At 35.4% G+C, this 21,237-nt stretch overlaps 1 protein-coding gene across 8 annotated transcripts in view; it reads left to right on the forward strand.

Annotated features, from left to right (window-relative positions):
* RALYL (RALY RNA binding protein like) overlaps nt 1–21,237 on the forward strand; it is an 837,272-nt gene that overhangs the window by 359,306 nt on the left and 456,729 nt on the right. For all 8 annotated transcript variants that reach the window (XM_017341419.4, XM_089335473.1, XM_017341418.4 and 5 more), the window contains one exon: nt 20,026–20,304. In XM_017341419.4, coding sequence (XP_017196908.1) covers nt 20,049–20,304 — 256 coding nt within the window. In that variant the 5' untranslated portion in view covers nt 20,026–20,048. The remainder of the gene's footprint in view (nt 1–20,025; nt 20,305–21,237) is intronic.

Here is a 21,237-nt window from a genome sequence, read left to right on the forward strand (position 1 = left end):
CGCTGTGGTCTGAGAAGCTGCATGGTATGATTCTAATTCTTTTAAATTTGCTGAGACTTGCTTTATGGCCTAGTATGTGGTCAATCCTAGAGAAGGTTCCATGCGCTGCTGAGAAGAATGTGAAGTCTGTAGATGTAGGGTTGAAAGTTCTGTATATATCTGTTAGATCCATTTGGGCTATAGTGTCATTTAAATCTGCTGTTTCCTTGTTGATCTTCTGTCCGGATGATCTGTCTATTTCTGAGAGTGGAGTATTGAAGTCCCCCAGTACTATTGTATTGGAATCTAAATCTCCCTTTAAGTTCCTTAACATATCTTTTAAATAGACCGGTGCCCTGTAATTAGGTGCATATACATTTATAATAGTTACATCTTCCTGTTGAATTGAACCCTTAATCATTATATAGTGTCCCTCTTTGTCTCTCTTAACAGTTTTTGTATTAAAGTTTATTTTGTCTGATATTAATATGGCTACACCTGCTTTTTTTTGGTTTCTGTTGGCATGGAATATCTTTTTCCAACCTTTCACTTTCAGTCTGCATGCCTCTTTGTTAGAGAGATGTGTTTCTTGTAGGCAACAAATAGTTGGGTTGTGTTCTGTGAGCCAGTCAGCTAAACGGTGTCTTTTAACTGAAGAATTCAGACCATTAATGTTCAATGTGACTATTGATACGTAGTGACTTTGCCCTGCCATTTTCCCGGAAATATTTTCTAGTATATGCTTTGAGCTTCCCATGCTCTTTTACTGGTAGGTGTTCTTCCCTTCCCTTCTTTCATATTGATGGCCGTGTTTCTGTGTTTCTGAGTGTAGCACATCTTTAAGTATCTTTTGCAGTGCCGGACGAGTGGCCACAAAGTCTTTCAATTTCTGTTTGCTATGAAAGGTCTTTATTTCACCTTCATTCACAAATGAGAGCTTGGCAGGATATAATATTCTGGGCTGGCAATTTTTCTCTCTTAGCACCTGTGCTATGTCTCGCCATTCCCTCCTAGCTTGTAGGGTTTCTGATGAGAAGTCAGCTGTGAGTCTGATTGGAGATCCTCTGAGAGTAATCTGACATTTCTCTCTTGCACATTTTAGGATCTTTTCTTCATGTTTCACTGTGGTAAGTTTAATTACCACGTGTCGTGGTGAGGATCTCTTTTGGTCATGTTTATTGGGGGTTCTATGAGCTTCCTGTACTAGGATATCTCTGTCCTTCTCCAAACCTGGAAAGTTCTCTGCTAGTATCTCACTAAAAAGGCCTTCCAATCCTTTCTCTCTCTCCATGCCTTCAGGAACTCCTAGAACTCGAATGTTGGTTTTTTTGATAGTATCCTGTAGATTCCCAACAATATTTTTTAGGTTTCTAATTTCCTCTTCTTTTCTTTGGTTTGACTGTATGTTTTCCTGTGCTCTATCTTCTAAGTCCGATATTCTCTCTTCTGCTTCACCCATTCTGTTTTTAAGGCTTTCTAATGTGTTTGTCATTTGATCTATTGAGCTCTTCATTTCATTTTGATTTCTCTTCACTATAACACTTTCCTGTTCTACTAGTTTCTGAGTTTCATTTTGACTCTTCCTTAAAATTTCGTTTTCACGAGAGAGATTTTCAATCTTGTCCATTAAGGATTTCTGTAGTTCAAGGATTTGCTTTTGAAAACTTCTAAATGTTCTTATCATAAATTTTTTGAAATCCGTATCTTGCATTTCTTCTATCTCATCATCTTCATACTCTTGGCTTGGGGTGTTTTGCTTATTTGGAGGCATCATAGTGTCATCGTTGATCTTGCTCCCTCTATTTCTGTGTTTGTTACTCGGCATAGTTAATTCTTCTTGCATCACTGTGCGTTTTTTTTTTCTTTCTTTCTTTTTTTTTTTTATTTATACTGTGTCCGTGTTAAGTGGACTGCCTGCTGTTGGAGGAGCCTTGGAGGCTTGAGATGGGTGCGGCCTGAGAGCTCTGCCTGGTTCTTCCAGGTTAAGGGTGTGCAAAGGTGACACCCTCAGGTTATGCGTGGTAAATCTCTCTCTTTTTATTTATTTATTTATTTTATTTATTCAGGGGGTAAGTAACACCGCAGGGTACGGCTGTGCAGAATTGATGGTATTTAGCTTCCAGTCTTTGGCTCCTCTGGACTCCCACTGGGTTGCCTAGGCTACTGAATTGTAGTGACTCAGTTCCTTAGCTCTCCCCCATTGATATGTAAATCCAGAGAGCAGGCCTGCTCTTTGTCTCTTGGGAATTCTAGCCTTGCAGCCTTGTAACCTTTGCAAGGTTAGGGGGAAGAGAAACCCCGAAGCTTTTTTTTTTCCTTCTTTCCGGTAGTGAGTTTGCTGCACTTTCCAGCCCCCCTCTAGATTCTGACCCCCGTTTCCCCACCAATGTCTCGGGTTATTGAGCTCACCTCCCCTTCCAGCGCCGATGTGTGGAGCGTCCCAAGTCTCCCCGCTGTTGTCTGTGTGGCATGCACTCCCCTTGGAGCACTGGGGCTTCTGCGGCTCCGTCCCGCGACTTGGCTTCCGCGCGGTGGGCGACCTTGTTCTCCCAGTAGGTCCTCCGATTCACGATTCCCGTGCAATTTTTTCCTGGTTCTTTTTTCTGCGGCTACCGTAACTCCCCTTTTATTAAACTAAATTTTCCCGGACTATCGGTGCGCGCCCTCACTATTCCGCCATCTTGGCTCCGCCCCTAAAACATAGTTTAAATTATTTAACAGGGTTTTTAAAAAATTGCATCCCTAAGATTCCTAGATGCTGTTATTTTTAAAAATTGCTTAGTTGAGCTACAGTACTAGAAAATTTTATCTGATAGATATATTTTAATAGATTTATTTATTTGAAAGAGCCCCTCTCTGAGAATTCACTCCCCAAATGCCTGCAACAGCTTCCTGCCAATTCTGAAGCTTGGAACACAGAGATCATTCCTTGTATCCCATGTGGGTAGCAGGAATCCAATTATTCAAGCCATCACAGAGGCCTCCCAGGGTCTGCATTAGTAGAAACCAGAGTCAGGAGCAGAGCTGATAATTGAACTCATGAGATGTGCATGTCTTACGTATTAAGCCAAATGACCAACTCTGAAATATTTTTTGATTGAATACTTTTAGTCTAAATCAATCTGATCTTTAAAATTTCAGAATAACACATATTTTTCTCTGTTCTGAAGGTAATAAAGATAATATGTTTGTACATGTGAAATTGTCACAAGCACAATTTTATTTAACCAAAATGTATATATTTTTATAATCACAGTGCAGTTTTCATCTAGTTGGTATTTATCTATGAAATGTATGTACTTTGACAAAATCTATAGTACACATGATAGAATCAGGACTTTTTAAATGACTGTGAAGTTTGAATTGTTCAGCACCGTTTTTGCTTTGCAATTTCCTTGAACAACACATTCTGCAATTGCCGAAATACTATCCCCAAAGTCTATTTATCCATAAGAAATAAAAGTATATTTTATACTTTTATAAAGTATAAAAGTGGAAGTTTCTGATTTTTTCTTATTGAATATAGTTTTACAGAAGAAAATTATAATTATTCTTAGTTTGTGAAACACAGTATTCCCTTGCATGACATTTTATCTTTAAAAAATTTCATTTACTTATTTTTTTTCTTTTTTGATTGAAGGTCTCTCTCTCCCTCTCTCTAACTCTGGCTTCCAAATAAATAAAATAAATCTTAAAACTAAAGGCTGAGTAGGAAGGAGCAAGTTCAGGAGCATTCCAGGGGCTCAGTTTCCAAGTTGAAGGTCAAAGTCCTGAGGCCAGCAGCAGGCCAGCTCCCTGGGCCCACCCTCTGCATCTCCATCCCACCCCCACCCACTCCATTCCTTGGAGACTAATGAGCCATGCTCCGCAGGCTGTGCCAGCCTCACTCTCTACCTGGGAGCTGCCTTCCTGTTTCCCTAACTGACCCACACCAAGCACTTCACTCCCACCCCAGCTTGTACAGGAGGTCCTATCCTTGGCCTCTGCTTTGCCTATGTGACTCATTTTACTGTAGCTAATTATTTAATTATCAGATTCTAAAGTCTGACAGTGGATTGTGTAAGTGTGCAACGTGGCACACACAGAAATTGTGGCTGGATAGGTTAAACTGTTAGGCTTCTAGTCTAGAATTCAGTCTGTGGCATCTGGTAGTGTGTTTAAGTTAAGAGGAAATAAAAAGGTCTACCTAAGTACAAAGCATATTAATTTGCCATCAAGGGTGGATTGTCAAGTCTCATTAAGCATAGGGTTTTTGTTTGTCCCTTGTTGATCTGTGACACAGGAGATAAGCATGAATGACTTGATAGCTCACAGAGGTTTATTTTTTTTCCCTCTGATGACAGAGCACATGTTTGCCACAGTGAAGGTCTCACCCTGCATCCATACAGGTGAGCTCTAACCACAGCTGTGCAACTGGGCTGGACAATTGCAATCAGTTTGTGTTTATATTTTGCATAGCAATTATTATATTCTGAGGATTGTACATACTATAGTGAGCTGAAAAATATTTTCAAGGTTTTCTCTCTGAAAGGCTTTATATATGTCACTAATCCTTTCTGAAGTTGAAAATTAAGGATATATTTCATGCGTTGTTATCTGGCAGCAGATTAATGACTGACATTTCTGAGAGTCTGCATCTCAGAATTTAAATAAACACTTGTTCACTCGAAGCATTAGAATCAATGTGCTCTTTCTGCTATCACTGTAAAGGGAAATGATTCTGAGGTAAATATAAAGAGAGGTGTGAAGACACATAAAAAGGTCTTATAGTACTTCAGAAACACTGCTTTTTAGAGATTACTATCCCTCAGTGTAGAATTCTTAGTACCGTGTTATGTTCAAGTTAGCATGTCTTGGAAAGAGAGTAAGATCCTCAAATCCATGCACGAGGTAAATCTAGTACTTGAGACCATCACTAAGTAAATGGTGATTGAGTTAACACAATGGTTTGCACTGATACGCATCACAAATAGGAGTGTTGGATAAATGTTGGATTAGACATTAGGTGGTCTTGGTCTTACCCTTGGAATTATATGATCAAAATCACTGGGCTTTTGTGCTCAGTTGCTTTTCTTATAAAACAGCACCAATAAAACAAGTCTCATTTGTTGGTAATATTATTTTCAAGATCAAGTAGTTAATAATAATGAAGTGTTTTTATACTCAAATTACAATATAAATATACAAAACAATTTAGGTAGAAAATGTTAAACTGTAGTGAGACACGTATAAATATGTTGAACTTCACATTTAGCATATTAATACTATATATCAACCACTTATACATATATCTACAATTGTTTTGTTAAAGTTGAATTTTTCAAAGTTTGTTCTGTGATTGAATTTTATCCTATACAATGGGCAACCCATTCTTGGAAGAAACCAAGAATACGAAGTTGTTAAGCATTTTGCCTTAGTTCATTACATTCATGTACTGATACCTTCATTATATTTGGCTGTCCTAGGGCTGTAACTTTACAAAGTAGGACAGTACAATGCTGCTTCTAAAAATAATAATTTCCTTAAGAATCCATTGTCATTGAAGAATCATATGAGATATTAAAGGGTTAAGGTCTTTTGAATGCTACATTTTATTTGGTCTCTAGTGTATTTTTTTTTTTTTTTGACAGGCAGAGTGGACAGTGAGAGAGAGAGACAGAGAGAAAGGTCTTCCTTTGCCATTGGTTCACCCTCCAATGGCCGCCGCGGCCTGAGCGCTGCGGCCGGTGCATCGCACTGATCTGAAGGCAGGAGCCAGGTGCTTCTCCTGGTCTCCCATGGGGTGCAGGTCCTTGGGCCATCCTCCACTGCACTCCCGGGCCATAGCAGAGAGCTGGCCTGGAAGAGGGGCAACCGGGACAGAATCTGGCACCCCGACCGGGACTAGAACCTGGTGTGCAGGCGCCGCAAGGCGGAGGATTAGCCTATTGAGCCACGGTGCCAGCAGTGTCTAGTGTATTAATATTTTTACAATTGTCCTTTTGGGCTGCTTATAACAAAATAACTTAGATTGGGTAATATCTGAAGAACAGAAATATATTTCTCATGGTACTGCCACCTGAGGAGTTCAAAATCAAGGCACTGGTAGGTTTAGTGTTCGGTGAGGGCCCTGGCTGTGTATCTAAGATTTGTGCCTTAAATATGTTTCCTTGCAAGGGTCAGGGGATAAAAAACAGAAGGTCTAAATAGTTCCCTCCAGCTCTTTTATAAAGTTATAAAGCCCTTGCATAAGGGCTCTGCCTGCATCACTTATTTACCTCCTAAAGGCCCTCATCTCTTAATGCTCTCACATTGGAATATAAGTTCCAACACATGAATTTTGGAAGGACACATACATGCAAATCACAATAGTTCAACTTGGTCTCCTAAGAATAGGCCTGATACATCCATAGCCCAAAATTCTAAGCAGCCTTTGTGTTGTATATGGATTGTAGCCTGCAGGTGTGGGCCACTCCAGAAAGAGATTTACAGGTGCTAGTATTATAAGGAAGTCCTCTAGAGAACCCTCAGATTCTGACAGATGGTTATATAGAAGTGGCTGTTATATGTAAAGTGTTTTATAGAACCTTAGGGATAATCAGGTAACACTACAAATAATGCCTGCTGAATATGCAATAGGTAAGAGAATATCAGCATACTTTTTTTTTTCAGCATACTTTAAAAAATAATTTTGGTATCTGGATTCTCAAGCCTATAAAACCTACTTTTTGTTTGTAATTCACATGTTTTTCCCCTGTATAAATCTTTTCAAATTTGATATCATTACTATTTCTATTTATGATTATAAATGATATTCATTTTTATTTTACTGAATAAGCTTCACAACTATCAACTAAACAATAGCTACATACTGATAGTGATTATGTTAAGGCTATTTCAGTAAACTACAAGCTTTTTCTTTATACAATAGAGGGCACCCCTCCCTACCGAATTTTTTCTTAATAGCTCTACTTTCCTGTTTGAACCTATTGTGTATAGTGGGTGCCAATTTTTTATATGGATAAATGGGTTTTATATACACTGTTAAAATAATGAGATCCATTCCAAATAGAAATTGTGTATCTCTCAACTCATTACTGAGCATGTTTTTCTTTGAACACTGCTTTCCCAAAGTATAAAGAGTTTTAAAAATCATAACACTAATAGTAATAGTCAAAAGTATTTGTTGTATATCTATGATTCTCAAAGTTATACTGCTGTTCTTTCCATAAATATGAAAATCTCTACAAAATTGTGTATTTCAACCTATTTAATGTACACAGGGTTTTCTATTTGATCTATATTGTTGGTCATGCAAGAAAGAATAGTGATCACTATCATTTTATGCATCTCAAAAATTATCTATACATAGTGTATAAGGATGGGATTACTGTTCAGTGGAGGTATCAGGGAAAACATATTTCTTGTCCATGAGGTATACAGAGCCTTTTATGTTAAATTACTGAAAAAATTTTCTCATCTAGCGAAATATCTGAGTGCTTCTGTCAGGGTTGTCAACTGTCGCTTAAAGTCATCATGCAGTCATTGAAAGCAACGGATTTGTAATGAATACTTTGTTCTAAAATGATGGAAGGAAAATAATCCAGTTACTATTTGCCTGTTTTGATGAAGTTGGGAAGGCTGTTATGAAAGTATTGATGGAGATTTATGTGTCTAGTCCAATTAGTAACTCTAAGAAGAAATAAAAAGAAGCCATTTATCCACCTAGTCATTCACTTAAAATATGAATGCAGTTTTTAATTTAATTTGAAAATAAGGAGACAGATATTCCATCTACTAGTTCACAATCCTTATGCCTGCACCAGCCAAAGGTGGGCCAGGGCAGTGTCATAAGCTCAGAACTCCAAATGGCTGTCCAGTGAGGATGACAGTGATTCAAGTACTTAAACCGTTACCTGCTGCCTCCCAGGGTACACATTAACAATAAGCTTGAATCAAACATAGAGCTGAGACTTAAACCCAGGCACTCCAGTTTGGAATGAAAGAGTTCCAAGTGGTAACTTGACCACTATAGCAAAATGCTGTTCATTCATTTTTAAAATATTTATATACACACTTAATTAAATCATAGTTAACACTCCTTCACCCTTTACTCCACTAAAATGTACAAGTATTGCATGTTAATAAAAATATATTAATGGGGCTGGTGGTGTGGCACAGTAGGTTAAGCCTTCGCCCATGGAACCTGTATCCCAAATGAGTGCTGGTTTGCATCCTGGCTGTTGCATGTCCAATCCAGCTCCCTGCTAATGGCCTGGGGAAGCAGTAGAAGATGGCCCAAGTGCTTGGGCTCTGCCCCCTTGTGGAAGACATGGAACAAACTCCTGGTTCCTAGCTTCGGATGGGCCCAGCTCCAGCCAGTGCAGCCCTTTGGGGAGTGAACTCATGGATGGAAGACTCTTTCTCTGCCTCTCCCTCTCTCTGTCTATAACTCTGCCTCTCAAATAAATAAATAATTTTTTAAAAAGTCTTTAAAAATATGTTAAGCACTTAATGTGTTCAGAATCTTGAGAAAACATTATATAAGACAGATATAAAATGTGTAATATATGTCATACCTATATTTAATTAGTAAGAAAATGAAAATAAGACATAATAGAAAGACATAGACCAGAAGTAGTTCACTTTTTTCCTCATTTTTTTTATTATTGTTAAGATTTTATTTATTTATTTATTTGAGAGGTAGAGTTACAGACAGTGAGAGGGAGAGACAGAGAGAAAGGTCTTCCTCCTGTTGGTTCACTCCCCAAATGGCCGCAAGGGCCGAAGCTGTGCCAATCTGAAGCCAGGAGCCAGGAGCTTCTTCCTGGTCTCCCATGCAGGTTCAGGGGCCCAAAGACCTGAGCCATCTTCTACTGCTTTATCAGGCCACAGCAGAGAGCTGAATTGGAAGAGGAGCAGCCGGGACCAGAACTGGCACCCATATGGGATGCTGGCGACACAAGCAGAGGATTATCCTACTGTGCCATGGCGCCGGCCCCCTCAAATTTTTTCTTAAATGATATTGAAATAAAACATACAGTTTGTCTCTTTTTACAAAATGTTATATGAATCATCAACAAAATATTTAAATTACTCAAATGAAATTATAGTCTGGAGAAGCTATTTTCTTCCATTTTAAAGTTGCATTTTTTATGCACACACACACATATATACATACACTACATTTTGCAATGTTTTAAATGACAATAAGCTCTGAAAATAATTTATATGTGAAGTTCATTTTAAAAGCCTCCAGTGACTATTGGACCAAAATGATGCCAATAAACCAAGCAAAAGTGTTAAGTCTCTTTAAAATGACCGAAGGATCCAATACCTTAACGGCAAGTAGGAGAATGAATACTTTTCTATTTTTTTCACTTTTTTAGAGCAGGAATCCGTGGTTTTCAGGCATATCTCACAAAGAAATAGTAAGTCCTGGATTCATCCTATAGTATTACATCAATAGCTACAGGATTTATTCCACCAAAGAGAAATTATGTTCTAAGTTATTCACAGTACATGCAATGCTAAATGCTATAAGTTATTACACCACATCCACATTTATGTAGATAGGAGCTTTATCTGATCTAGACATATAATAGACATTTTCACTTTATCATTTTTATTTGCTACTTAATACAAGTCCAAAAATTCATTTGGGGAAGAAAAGTCACCATTGAACCTATTGTAGGACATTTATTTATATTTTGGAAAGTATCAGAAATTTCAGAAGATTGGTTGTGGGATTTAAGACCTTTCACACCTAGGGCCAGTCTTCCAAAGCTGCATCAATAATGATTGAAAGTTGTTCATCTCTGCAGGCAGTTTCATAGCCTACATGAAATCATTTAGTGGTATAAATTTAACTCCGGAGGGAACTGTCATGATTGACAGTTTGAACAAAGAGGACACGAATGGAATGGACCTGTTAACTAAGAGTCGATGTGTTTCTCCTATGGGCATGACAATGTTTACATCTCCTGCAATTTAGTTTAAGTTCTACAAGAGCTTTAAAATAGAAAGATGTTTTATTCAGTTGAATAATATGAGATATAGATAAAAGCTATATTCCAGTGAATACACATGAGCAATTGTGCTAGTATTTCAGCATTGCTAGCATCAGAAAAAACAATTGAAAATCGGTGTCAGTTGCTTTTGTTTTGAATCTCCATACTTGCCTTACTGAACTTCATTTGCATGAATTATGCCATGCTATTTTTATAGGTTAGTCACAGAATAAGACAAAGTATATGTTTTCCATATTATTACATGGAAACCCTAGTTGGAGTCTGTGGATTGATAGATCTTACCATTTCTTAGGAAAAATATACAAATAATCTCTGGGCATTCTCAAAATACTTTGCTATCATTCTCTATCAATATAAATCTCAAAGTAAGTCTTGGCAGTTTGAGGCTTTCTTTCAGTGTGACATGGATCGTTACAATTGTGACATTGCCTCACAGTGTAGAGTCCTTGATACTATCATGATTTGTGTTTTCCGTAGGTAACTTGGAACGCTTTCCTGGCGCAACTTCAGATTCTAGAGGAAACAATGGAGAAGAGAAGTGAAACCCTTTTATTTTTTGTTTTGTTTAATGAATGCATTTTTACATAGATACAATCTTAGGAATATAGAGTGGTTCTTTCCCCCATGTCTCCCCACCCCGCTCCCATCCCACCTCCCATTCCCTCTCCTATCTCCTTCTTCATTATGGATCATTTTTAGTATGACTTTATATACAGAGGACCAACTCTATGCTAATCATAGATTTCAACAGTTTGCCCCCACGCCCACACATGACATATAGAGTACAGTTTGGGGAGATAATTTGCAGTCGGTTCTCGTATTACAATTCAATAGGGACAGAGGTCCTACCTTGGGGGCAAGTGCACAGTGACTACTGTTGTTCCTTTAACAAATAAACTCTTTTTTTAATGATGTCAGTGATCATCCAAGGCTCTTGTCATGGGCTACCAAGGCTATGGGAGCTTTTCGTGACCATAGACTGTGTCAGTATTTGGACATGGCCAAAAGCAAAGTGGATGTTCTCATCTCTCTTCAGAAAAGAGTGTCTCCTTTGATGACCCTTTCTTTCCTCTGAGGTCTCACAGAGATCTTCCGTTTAGGATTTTTCTCCCACAGAGTCTGTCTTTCCATGCCTGAAATGCTCTTGCAGACCTTTCAGCCCAAACAGGAAGACTTATGTGTTGATTCTGAGGTCAGAATGTTATTTACTGCAAAAGTCATTCTAGGAGTCTGTTGTGTGGACTGCTTCCCATGTTGGTCCTTCCTGACTTTTTAAATTTTATTATTTTTACCAGGTACTTGATGTTATTTATATTGTCCCTTTTAAACTTAGACCGGTCTATCTGTTGCCGTTAACATTTAATATGATCATTGTAACAGTGAAGATGGTGTTTATACCATCTTATGGGTTCTTATGGGTTTGGAGCCCCATGATTAGTTCTTGGTCTGTACCCTGAGAGGTAAGTCTGTATGCCTGTATGCAGAACTATACGGTTTTACAGTTTTAGATGACCTCCTCCATCTCTTATTCTCTCCCTTATTTTAAACTGGGATCTTTTTCCAATTGCCTTAATATATATAATTAACTCTGTGTTACATAGAGACTTAAGGTCCTTGGTCCATCTTTTTATTGGGTTTTATTGTTTTGTTGTTGTGGGGTTTGATCATTTTATAGATTCTGGTTGTTAATCCTTTTTCAGTTGTGTAGTTTGCAAATAATTTTTCCCATTCTGTCGGTTGCCTCTTCACTTTCCTGTTTCTTTTGCTGTACAGAAACTTCTCAATTTGAAGTAATCCTATTTGTTAATTTTGGCTTTGACTACCTATGCCTCTCGGGTCTTTTCCAGGAATTCTTTGCCTGTTCCAACGTCTTGAAGGGTTTGCTCTATGCTCTCGATTAATTTGATGGTGTCGTGGCGTAGATTTAGATCTTTAATCCATGTTGAGTGGATTTTTTTTATATGGAGTAAGGCAGGGGTCTTGCTTCATACTTCAACATGTGGACATCCAGTTTTCCCAGCACCATTTATTGAATAGACTGTCTTTTTTTTTTTTTTTTTTTTGACAGAGTTAGAAAGGATACTTCAAAAGCTTCATGGAAAAATTGAATTAAAATATAAGACTATTTACTTTTTTTATAATACATATTTTCTATGAACTTTGTGAAGACCTCTAATACTTTAGAATAATCTCTTGAAACAAGTAATTCAGAGTTGTACCACCATATGCTTAATGTCTTAATTTTTTGTTTTTAATTTAAATTTATGTATAATTTCCCAATTTAAAGCTGATAAATTCATTTTTCTTCTTTGTCAAAATGTCATAGTGGCTGTATAAATTTTTAGAAGTCCTACAAGATACCTGTTAGAATAGCCAAAACACCAGTAGCAAAGTCTCTAATTCTCAGAGGAAGCTTGTTCCATCCATTCAAAACTCCTAAATGAGAAGTGAATACTTCCACTTGGTAATGTGAACAGAATTGCTCCTCCTGAAAAAAAAAAAAAAAAAAAAGGCAAAACAAATCCATATGTTTTAGCGTTAACTCCACAATGTGATGGCATCTGGATGTGGGGCTTTTAGGAGACAGTTTGGGTTAGATGAGGTAATGAGGTTGAGGAATCTGTGATGAGATTAATGTCTGTATAAGACACTACATGTTATTATATTCTAGTTGATATGAATACCATTATGCTTTCTGCCTAGGGAAAGGAGCATGGTTTAAGAGAGTAAAAAGGAGATTTTGATGTGAATATAATCAATGTCTTCAAAAACTTTGTGAGTAGCAAATTTCATTTTGGCTGTGACTCCTTCATAAGTGTAGTATCTGAATTGAAATACTAAAACAAGAAACAACTAAAAGATCAAGAAATTTATATGCAGTGTTTTACATTTATAATTATTGAATTTTAAAACAATATCTAACACATACCATTATAATACTAATATATCATAATTTGCAAACTTAACAATAATATGCATTTAACAAAGAAATTCGGAATAATTTTTCTTACGCTTTTAAATAATAATGACTTCGACTGATGTTATGTCTGGGGAGTTTCAAACACTAGTTCATATTTCCTTGAATACAGGGCATTATACTGCTTCTATTGTTAGTGCCAGTCTAGCTAAACTTTTAACGTTGTCCACCAGATAAATCAGGATATTTCTCTCTTATTTATCTCATAGTATATGCATTCCTCCCACTAATCCTAAGGACTCAGAAAACACTTTTGAGTGTAGACCTGAGAAAGAGCTGGTTTGCACATGCTAAAAGAGATATTTCATGCTGGTGAAAGAGAAATGTATTCAATTTTTCTGGATACTGACAGAAGATTAACTAACACTTTCAAGTGTGTATCACCCAGGAATTTCAGAAATAGGAATTTATGCTTATGAAATTTGTCAGTACTCATCTTAGATATTTTTGTTACATAAGAAAATTGGAAACAAACTAAATGCCTATCAAGAAGGCTATATTCAATAAGATTATTTAACAATATTGGATATATAACACACTTGATAAGATTATTATAAAAATAACAGTGAGTATTCAAATAATAAGTCATAAAATTATATAGATTATGACTTTTTTCCTTTTTATATTTTTCCTAAGTACTAGGAAGAATGATGAAAAATATATCAAAATTTTAGCTATGAATATCTTCAGCCTTTCCTACCCAGCCTTCCCCAAATGTTTACTTTTGCAAAACTACATTATGCTTTACTTCAAGAAAATGTTTGAGGCTTAAGAATTAAATTTTTTTTTTAACTTTTATTTAATGAATATAAATTTCCAAAGTACGACTTATGGATTACAATGGCTTCCCCCCCATACCGTCCCTCCCACCCACAACCCTCCCCTTTCCCACTCCCTGTCCCCTTCCTTTCACATCAAGATTCATTTTCGATTATCTTAATATACAGAAGATCAGCTTAGTATACATTAAGTAAGGATTTCAACAGTTTGCTCCCACACAGAAACATAAAGTGAAAAATAATAGATGATTTTTTTAAAATGATGATGAAATCAGATCAGACCTATTGTCATGTTTAATCCCAGTGAGAGTCAAGTTGGGAATTGATAATTTCTTTTTTTCTTTCTTTTTTTTTTTTTTACAGAAGATCAGTTTAGTATACATTAAGTAAAGATTTCAACAGTTTGTACCCCCATAGAAACACAAAGTGAAATATATTGTTTGAGTACTCATTATAGCATTAAATCTCAATGCACAGCACGTTAAGAATTAAATTTTAAGGCCGGCGCCGTGGCTCAATAGGCTAATCCTCCACCTTGCGGCGCCGGCACACCAGGTTCTAGTCCCGGTCGGGGTGCCAGATTCTGTCCCGGTCGCCCCTCTTCCAGGCCAGCTCTCTGCTATGGCCCGGGAGTGCAGTGGAGGATGGCCCAAGTCCTTGGGCCCTGCACCCCATGGGAGACCAGGAGAAGCACCTGGCTCCTGCCTAAAGATCAGCATGGTGCGCCAGCCGCAGTGCGCCGGCCACGGCGGCCATTGGAGGGTGAACCAATGGCAAAAAGAAGACCTTTCTGTCTGTCTCTCTCTCTCTCTCACTGTCCACTCTGCCTGTCAAAAAAAAAAAAAAAAGAATTAAATTTTAACATAATTTTCATGTTTATCTTTATGAATGGTAGAGAGTTTGCCAAGTAGAGTGATTTCTCCAGGACAAAATGGACATCAGAGAATTTTTTTTCAAAAAACAGTTTTATTTAAAAGCCTTTAATATATTTTAAGTCCTCTTGAACAATTGGTACTTGTCTAGAAGAAACAAGCTGTGTCTTTTTAAATTGTGAATATTTAGGAATAAACTCGGACTTTTCTTGGCATTCTTTTGCTTTATTTTGTCCAAGAAGATACATTTAAAAAAGTAAATTTTTTACTCCAATTTCCCTTTCCTTAATTACCAATATAAGCAATTATATAATAGCCCTTTTAACAAAATAAATACATGTAGGTGAATTAATATTTGGAAAACAACTATTCTCTGGTATATGCTGGAGGTTGTATGCCCAGTCAATTCACACATTAATCTTGAATAGTTAGCTCAAACATCAACCACTTTAAGAAATTGTCTCTGATCTCTTAACATAATATGCCTTGGTTTCTTTAGAAATTAAAAATGTAGTTATATATGTTGTAGCATTTTTTATGTTTTATATTAAACTATTTACTTGAGTAATAACTCTAGACCTCAGCAGATGATAGCTTTTCACATGTAATCCATTTTTCCTATTCATTTTTAACCCCTTTAATCATTTGCTGGGATCTTGAATATAGTATGGATTAACATTACTGCTTATATTTTTGGCTGACTCTCCTGATTAGTTGTCATTTATTGTTCTTTATGTTGTTGCTTCTTTATTCTGTATGTGTATGTGAGAGACTAAAATTTAGGTTTGCAATTCAGGACAACCAAATCAATAGAAATGTAGAATTTTCTGTTTATTAATTTTATCAACTCTAAGAATAATTTCTCTAAAACACATTTTATAATCTACCTTCATTTGTAATTAATGTATCCTGATTAGAATAAAATGTAGAAATTGTCCTCAAATACAAATAAAATGGCTTTATTTTTCTAAAGAAATTCTTTATAGATTTATAGTGCCTTTACATTCTCGGTGTGATTTTTCCAGTAGAAAAATCTATATCTTTTAAATTACTTTTTCTACAGAAGCTACTTGAGGTTTTTTTTTTTTTTTTGTGCTTCTTTTGAAATATTTTTAACATGATCATATCTTTCCTAAGTTTTCAGAATCTGTAACATAGCCACTACAAAGGTAATATAAATAACCAGGTTATTTCTGATTTTTTATCCTGCATGTATAGAAGCCCAGAGTCCTGTTAGCTTTTTTGTATATAAAAATTTATTAAAATATGGTCTTAATTTTAAATAAAATAAAAATTCAGTTCCTTGATGACAATAGACACATTTCAAGGGTTCAAAAGATACATACAATTATTGTATATTTTTTGGCTTGTGCACATATCAAATATTCCCATCATCACAAAAAAGTCTAGGGAACATAGTTTATGTTATTTTGCAGTGATTTCATGGATACTTTACTTTAGTCCCACCCAAACTTCTATATTAAAAACAAAGAGGCAGTTTGTTTTCACTGGAAAATTCACTTTTCCATTGTCTTTTGTGTTATTGTCATCGCATTTCTTTGTTATTCCCCATGTTTGTGTCATACCATAGGCATTTTTCCAATGTCTGACACCTACCTGTTTTTTCTCTTGCTTTGCTGTAATTTGTTTATGAAGTGACTGGCATACTTTTCTATGTATCTATTCTGCTTAGGAATCATTTAAATTCTTTGATCTGAGAGATTATCAAATTTGAAAGATATATGGTGATTATTTTTTGGTAGTTTTCTGTTAACTCCTCTGAGACTGCAGGTATATGCATGTTAAGCAATTCGATACTCTCAGCTCACTGAAGATCTGCTTTTTTCTTTTATTAGCATGTTAGATTTATACTATTTGGTTATATATCCTATTTCTATAACTTCAATTCACAAATCTATATTTATGTAATATCCATCCACTAAATCTTTGGAAATTTTTTTAAATATATATTTCACTTCTTTGTTGGTCATGAGTCATTTTTCTAATTCTTAAGATCTTTAGGAGTATTTGGGTGCTGAACAAGATATGTTTCATGTTGCTCAGGATCTGAGATCTATTTTTTTGGGAGTGTTTCTGGAGAAGTGTTACCATTGTCTGTGATAGAAATTTGGATTATTTTTGCTTATCTTGAGACTTGTTTTCAAGTTTTGATGGGTGATCTCAGAGTATATCTAAAGCCAGGGGTCATTTCCATGGAAGTATAGTCTTACCTTCTGACAACTAAACTTAATGCTTCAGGGAGTCATTTTAAACTCATACTTTTGGTGATAGGAAATCGAATGAAATTCAGTTTTTTGTGGGTCCTGGAGCATGCAGTATGAGATTTTCCAACAGTGTTTTAATCAACCTCATGACATGTGACCATTTACATGTATGTCTTAGCAATCAGCAGAGATGCAAGGGATCCCTAAGCAAATTTCTGGAGTTCCTTTCTGCACACGTATCTTCTCTCTAGGGATCTGCCTCGCAGATTCCAGGTTCTACAACAGAGCTCTGAGCTCCTTCTCCTCATCAGTAAGGTTCTCTTTCTGGTTAAACTACTCCCTCAAGCCCTGTCTACTACTCTGTGATCTGAAATGTGCTTTCCAGGCAGAAGACTGGGGCCATGCTACCCTGTATGTTCTGGATTTCTTTGCTCTCAGATGTCATGGTTCTGCACTGCCTGTGGTTTCAAGTCTAAAGAACAGTCTCTTCATCTCCATTTGCCTGATTTTCTAGTTGTTTGAGTCAGAACGGTTATTACCCCATCGTGGCTGAATGTGGCAATCTTCTTCAGCTCAGAACTCATGTGAGAGAAGTACAAGCTTCTCTTCACTAGAGTATTACCCTGTGAGTTGAAGCTTGTCATTAGAGTATGTTGAAAAGAAATATACAACACTACGGCAAAGTTATTATAAACACCAACAGAAACTGGAAATCACTCATTGAAAGTGAGATTAGACACGCGAATTTTAAGTTGATTTTGAGTCATTAATCAGAATTTTACAATTGACACTTTGGTGTTACAGTTATGAGAGTTATCCTTGTAGAGTAAAAGGATAGGGCCAACACACCAACTTGAGATTTACAATGAGAATTTGGAGTACAGCTATGTTGTCATGTTAAATTTGACTGAAGGTCACTATCAGAGGCAGACTGTTCTAAAAATCATGGAGCTGACCTAATCGAACAATTCTTATGATTCCATTTTAACCACTATTTCCATGTCTGGGAAAAATAAATGTTTAAAAGGAAATATGTTTATCCTTGAAAATAATTCATGAGAACAAAGGTAAATGGTATGGTTTTTATGGTATAACTAAGTATTACTGATGTTATTCTGCACTAGTAAAAAAATTATACTGGATTTATTGAAATATATATATATGAGATATATAAATGAGCTATATAAAATTAAAATATATACAAAATTCAAAAGTGATTCGAAAAGTTGAAGGGAAAACAGAATTAAAAGATAATGTGGGGATGTTTGGCAAAGTGGAAGACACTGCTTGTATGCCCATATCCCATGTCCTACTAATGTGCACCCTAGAAGGCAGCAAATAGCAGTTTAATTACTTTGATCTCGGCCACCCATGTGAAGATCTGGATTGGGTTCCAGCCTTGATTGTTGCAGGCATTTGGGGAATGGACCAGGAATGGTAGTTCTCGCTTGCTCTCTCTCTCTCTCTCTCTCTCTGTCTCCCCCCACCTCTTCTTCTCTCCCTTTCAAATTAAATGAAAACAAGCATTTTTTTTAAATGTAAAAGAAAGTAATGCATTTTTTCATTAACTTTTTGAAGCCCATTCCTGTTTGTTGTGTGGGTGTGTGTACACACACATAGATATGTATATATATGTAACTTTATTTTTCTTGCTTTGATTGATTGGAGGTATGTAATAGCTCAGTTACAAGTTTTTTTATTGATGCAGTGACTTAAATGTACTTAATCTTAACACAAAACAGCATTATAATCTTTGTTTCTAATGGTGTTTCACTCTTAATTTGTTTATAAATAACTAATGTTTCTCTATGAAATTGCAATTAAATATATATATATAATGTTGAGGGTCCACTGTGACAGGAGGCTTTTAGTCCCAGATGTAATAAAGAACAAGTTAAATTTTAAAAAATGCTGTTTAATTGATCTTTCTTTAGGAGCAGCTGCTTTAAATGCAGTGTACAAATTTTCAAGCATATTTAATTCACAAGTTTTTATGATTTCTTAAGAAAATTGCTTAAAAACAAATCTTAACAAATGTATGTACTTACTATTTTGATAGTTATGATACTTTAACTAGAATCTTCATATAAAAGTATAGGTAGTCACTGACAGTTAATATCCAGCAATGATCATGAATGTTAATGTTTGTCACCTCATTGAACTTTTAGTTTCACCATGATGGTTTATTTAAACTAATAGGAATTATGGACGATGACAACAGGTGTTTCAAAAATATCATTTCATGAGTGAATGGATTTTTAAGGATTTAAAATCAATCTGTAAATGCAGGAACACTTAGAAATAAAAGTTTCATTGGCTTTAATTAAGCACAATTAAACACTCTGCGGAGCTCAGAAAACAGGTTTTAAAAATATGAACAGTTCTTAGGCAGCATATGAGCCTTGAGTTAGATGGATTAAAAAATGAAGTTAAGAATAAAGTTTCAGCAGTTACCCAGTCTACTAATTTGCTAATCACTGATAAGCATGGCTAAACATTCTGTTCTTTTTTTCTTTAAGCTGATATATATATATTATTGGTTCCAATAAATAGCATGCACAGAATTACTTTTTGTTAAATCTCTTATTTTAAAATTATGCTTGTCTGGTGTTTTCTAATTGAATTTACGATTTTAATAAATTTTTTTCTTCCACAGCCTTTAATGAAATGAATTGTTAGGGTCTAATAGTATGGTTCAGATGTTGATATTGGCAATATATCTACCTGTTTTGGAAAATGTATAAATAAAACGCACATATTCAAACAGTAAATGGCGGTTACTTTACTAAATTCTTACTATATTCATCAGACACTAGCCATTTTGGAATTTCTTTTTCATTGATAGAATAAGGTAGCTTACTCCACAAACCTTCAGAAAAGTAAGGAGACCTAACAATCAAAACCAATAAAAAATATTTAGACATTATTCAAAGCAGAATTTTGTATACATAAATCAGGAATTTACTATAACCATATGTTAAGTGATAATTAGTATTTTTCTGTGATTTAGCAATGGAATATTTAATTTTTATTTCATCAAATTTTCTTTTAAAAATAATTAATAATATTTAGGGATTTGCCATATGTTTCCTGATTATAATACTGAAAAACTTTGAAGTGCCAGTGATATCCATTCAATCTAATAATTTACCCTTTGATTGTTTCTGTCTTTCTTTGTTTAAGGATTAATACAAGGTGAGCCAATCATGACTGGCAAAACACAGACCAGCAATGTCACCAATAAGAATGACCCCAAGTCTATCAATTCTCGTGTTTTCATCGGCAATCTAAATACAGCTATTGTTAAGAAAGTTGACATTGAAGCCATTTTTTCAAAGTATGGAAAAATAGTTGGATGCTCCGTCCACAAAGGTTATGCATTTGTACAGTATATGAGTGAGCGACATGCAAGAGCTGCCGTGGCTGGAGAAAATGCCAGGATCATTGCAGGCCAACCACTTGGTAAGTCATTCTCTGTTATGGATTTCACATTATTGTTCTAGGCTCTGCAAATATCTGGATATGGTTCTATTGTCTAAATCACAGAGTCATCATCATAACTATCTCTTTAAACAATTATAATATTTGGATATTATTTCTATTATTTTATTGTTTTTGTACTATTTTACACATTGGTAACTTAGTTTTTCTACAAATTCGTAAACTTGAGATTAAGTCCACTTTGTGTTAGTGATTACTTCCACCAATCCTAATAGAGCCAGACAAATAATACATATGGATTACATGTAACTTTGACCTGAAATGGTGTGTCTCTTCCAGGAAGCACTAAGCTAAGTGAAAAATAAATTTGCTTGTCAGATATAGTAACAGTTTCTCTGAAAGGGTAATGAATTTTCCTCATGTCTTGTTTCTAGTTTTTGGGGTCCATATGTAGAAAGCAGCAAAGAACATATTTTTTTCAAATAGAAAAGTAATAGAAACCACTCTCTGTTATATAATTAAGAATCATGTTGGTCTAATCATGGGCAATGATATTTATGACTAATGACCAAGGGATAATATAGACATTTTTCAAAGGAAGAATACTGTACCTTGAAGGGAAATTAAAAAATTTAGGAGAAAGTATTTTATAATTAATGTAAATATGAGAAATAAAATTAAGTGATTATTTAGATGTTTTCCTATGTGAGAAAAAAACACAATTAAGAAATACTCAAAAAGTTCATGTAAAATATCCCTTATGGAAAAACTGCATGGATTTCAATTTTTTTGCACCAAAATAAATTTATCTTCTAACTCCATTTTTCCATAAATTTTTTTAAAAATTTCCATCATGTATTAATGATTACCTAAATATTTATCTTGTCCTATGCATATTTATATATCAAACTAATTGCATAGCATCTTCTCTTGGTTATCTAACAGGCATCACTG

Source organism: Oryctolagus cuniculus, chromosome 6, assembly GCF_051225735.1.
Source record: "Oryctolagus cuniculus isolate XC-2025 breed Fujian yellow rabbit chromosome 6, ASM5122573v1, whole genome shotgun sequence".
Lineage (NCBI taxonomy): Eukaryota > Metazoa > Chordata > Mammalia > Lagomorpha > Leporidae > Oryctolagus > Oryctolagus cuniculus.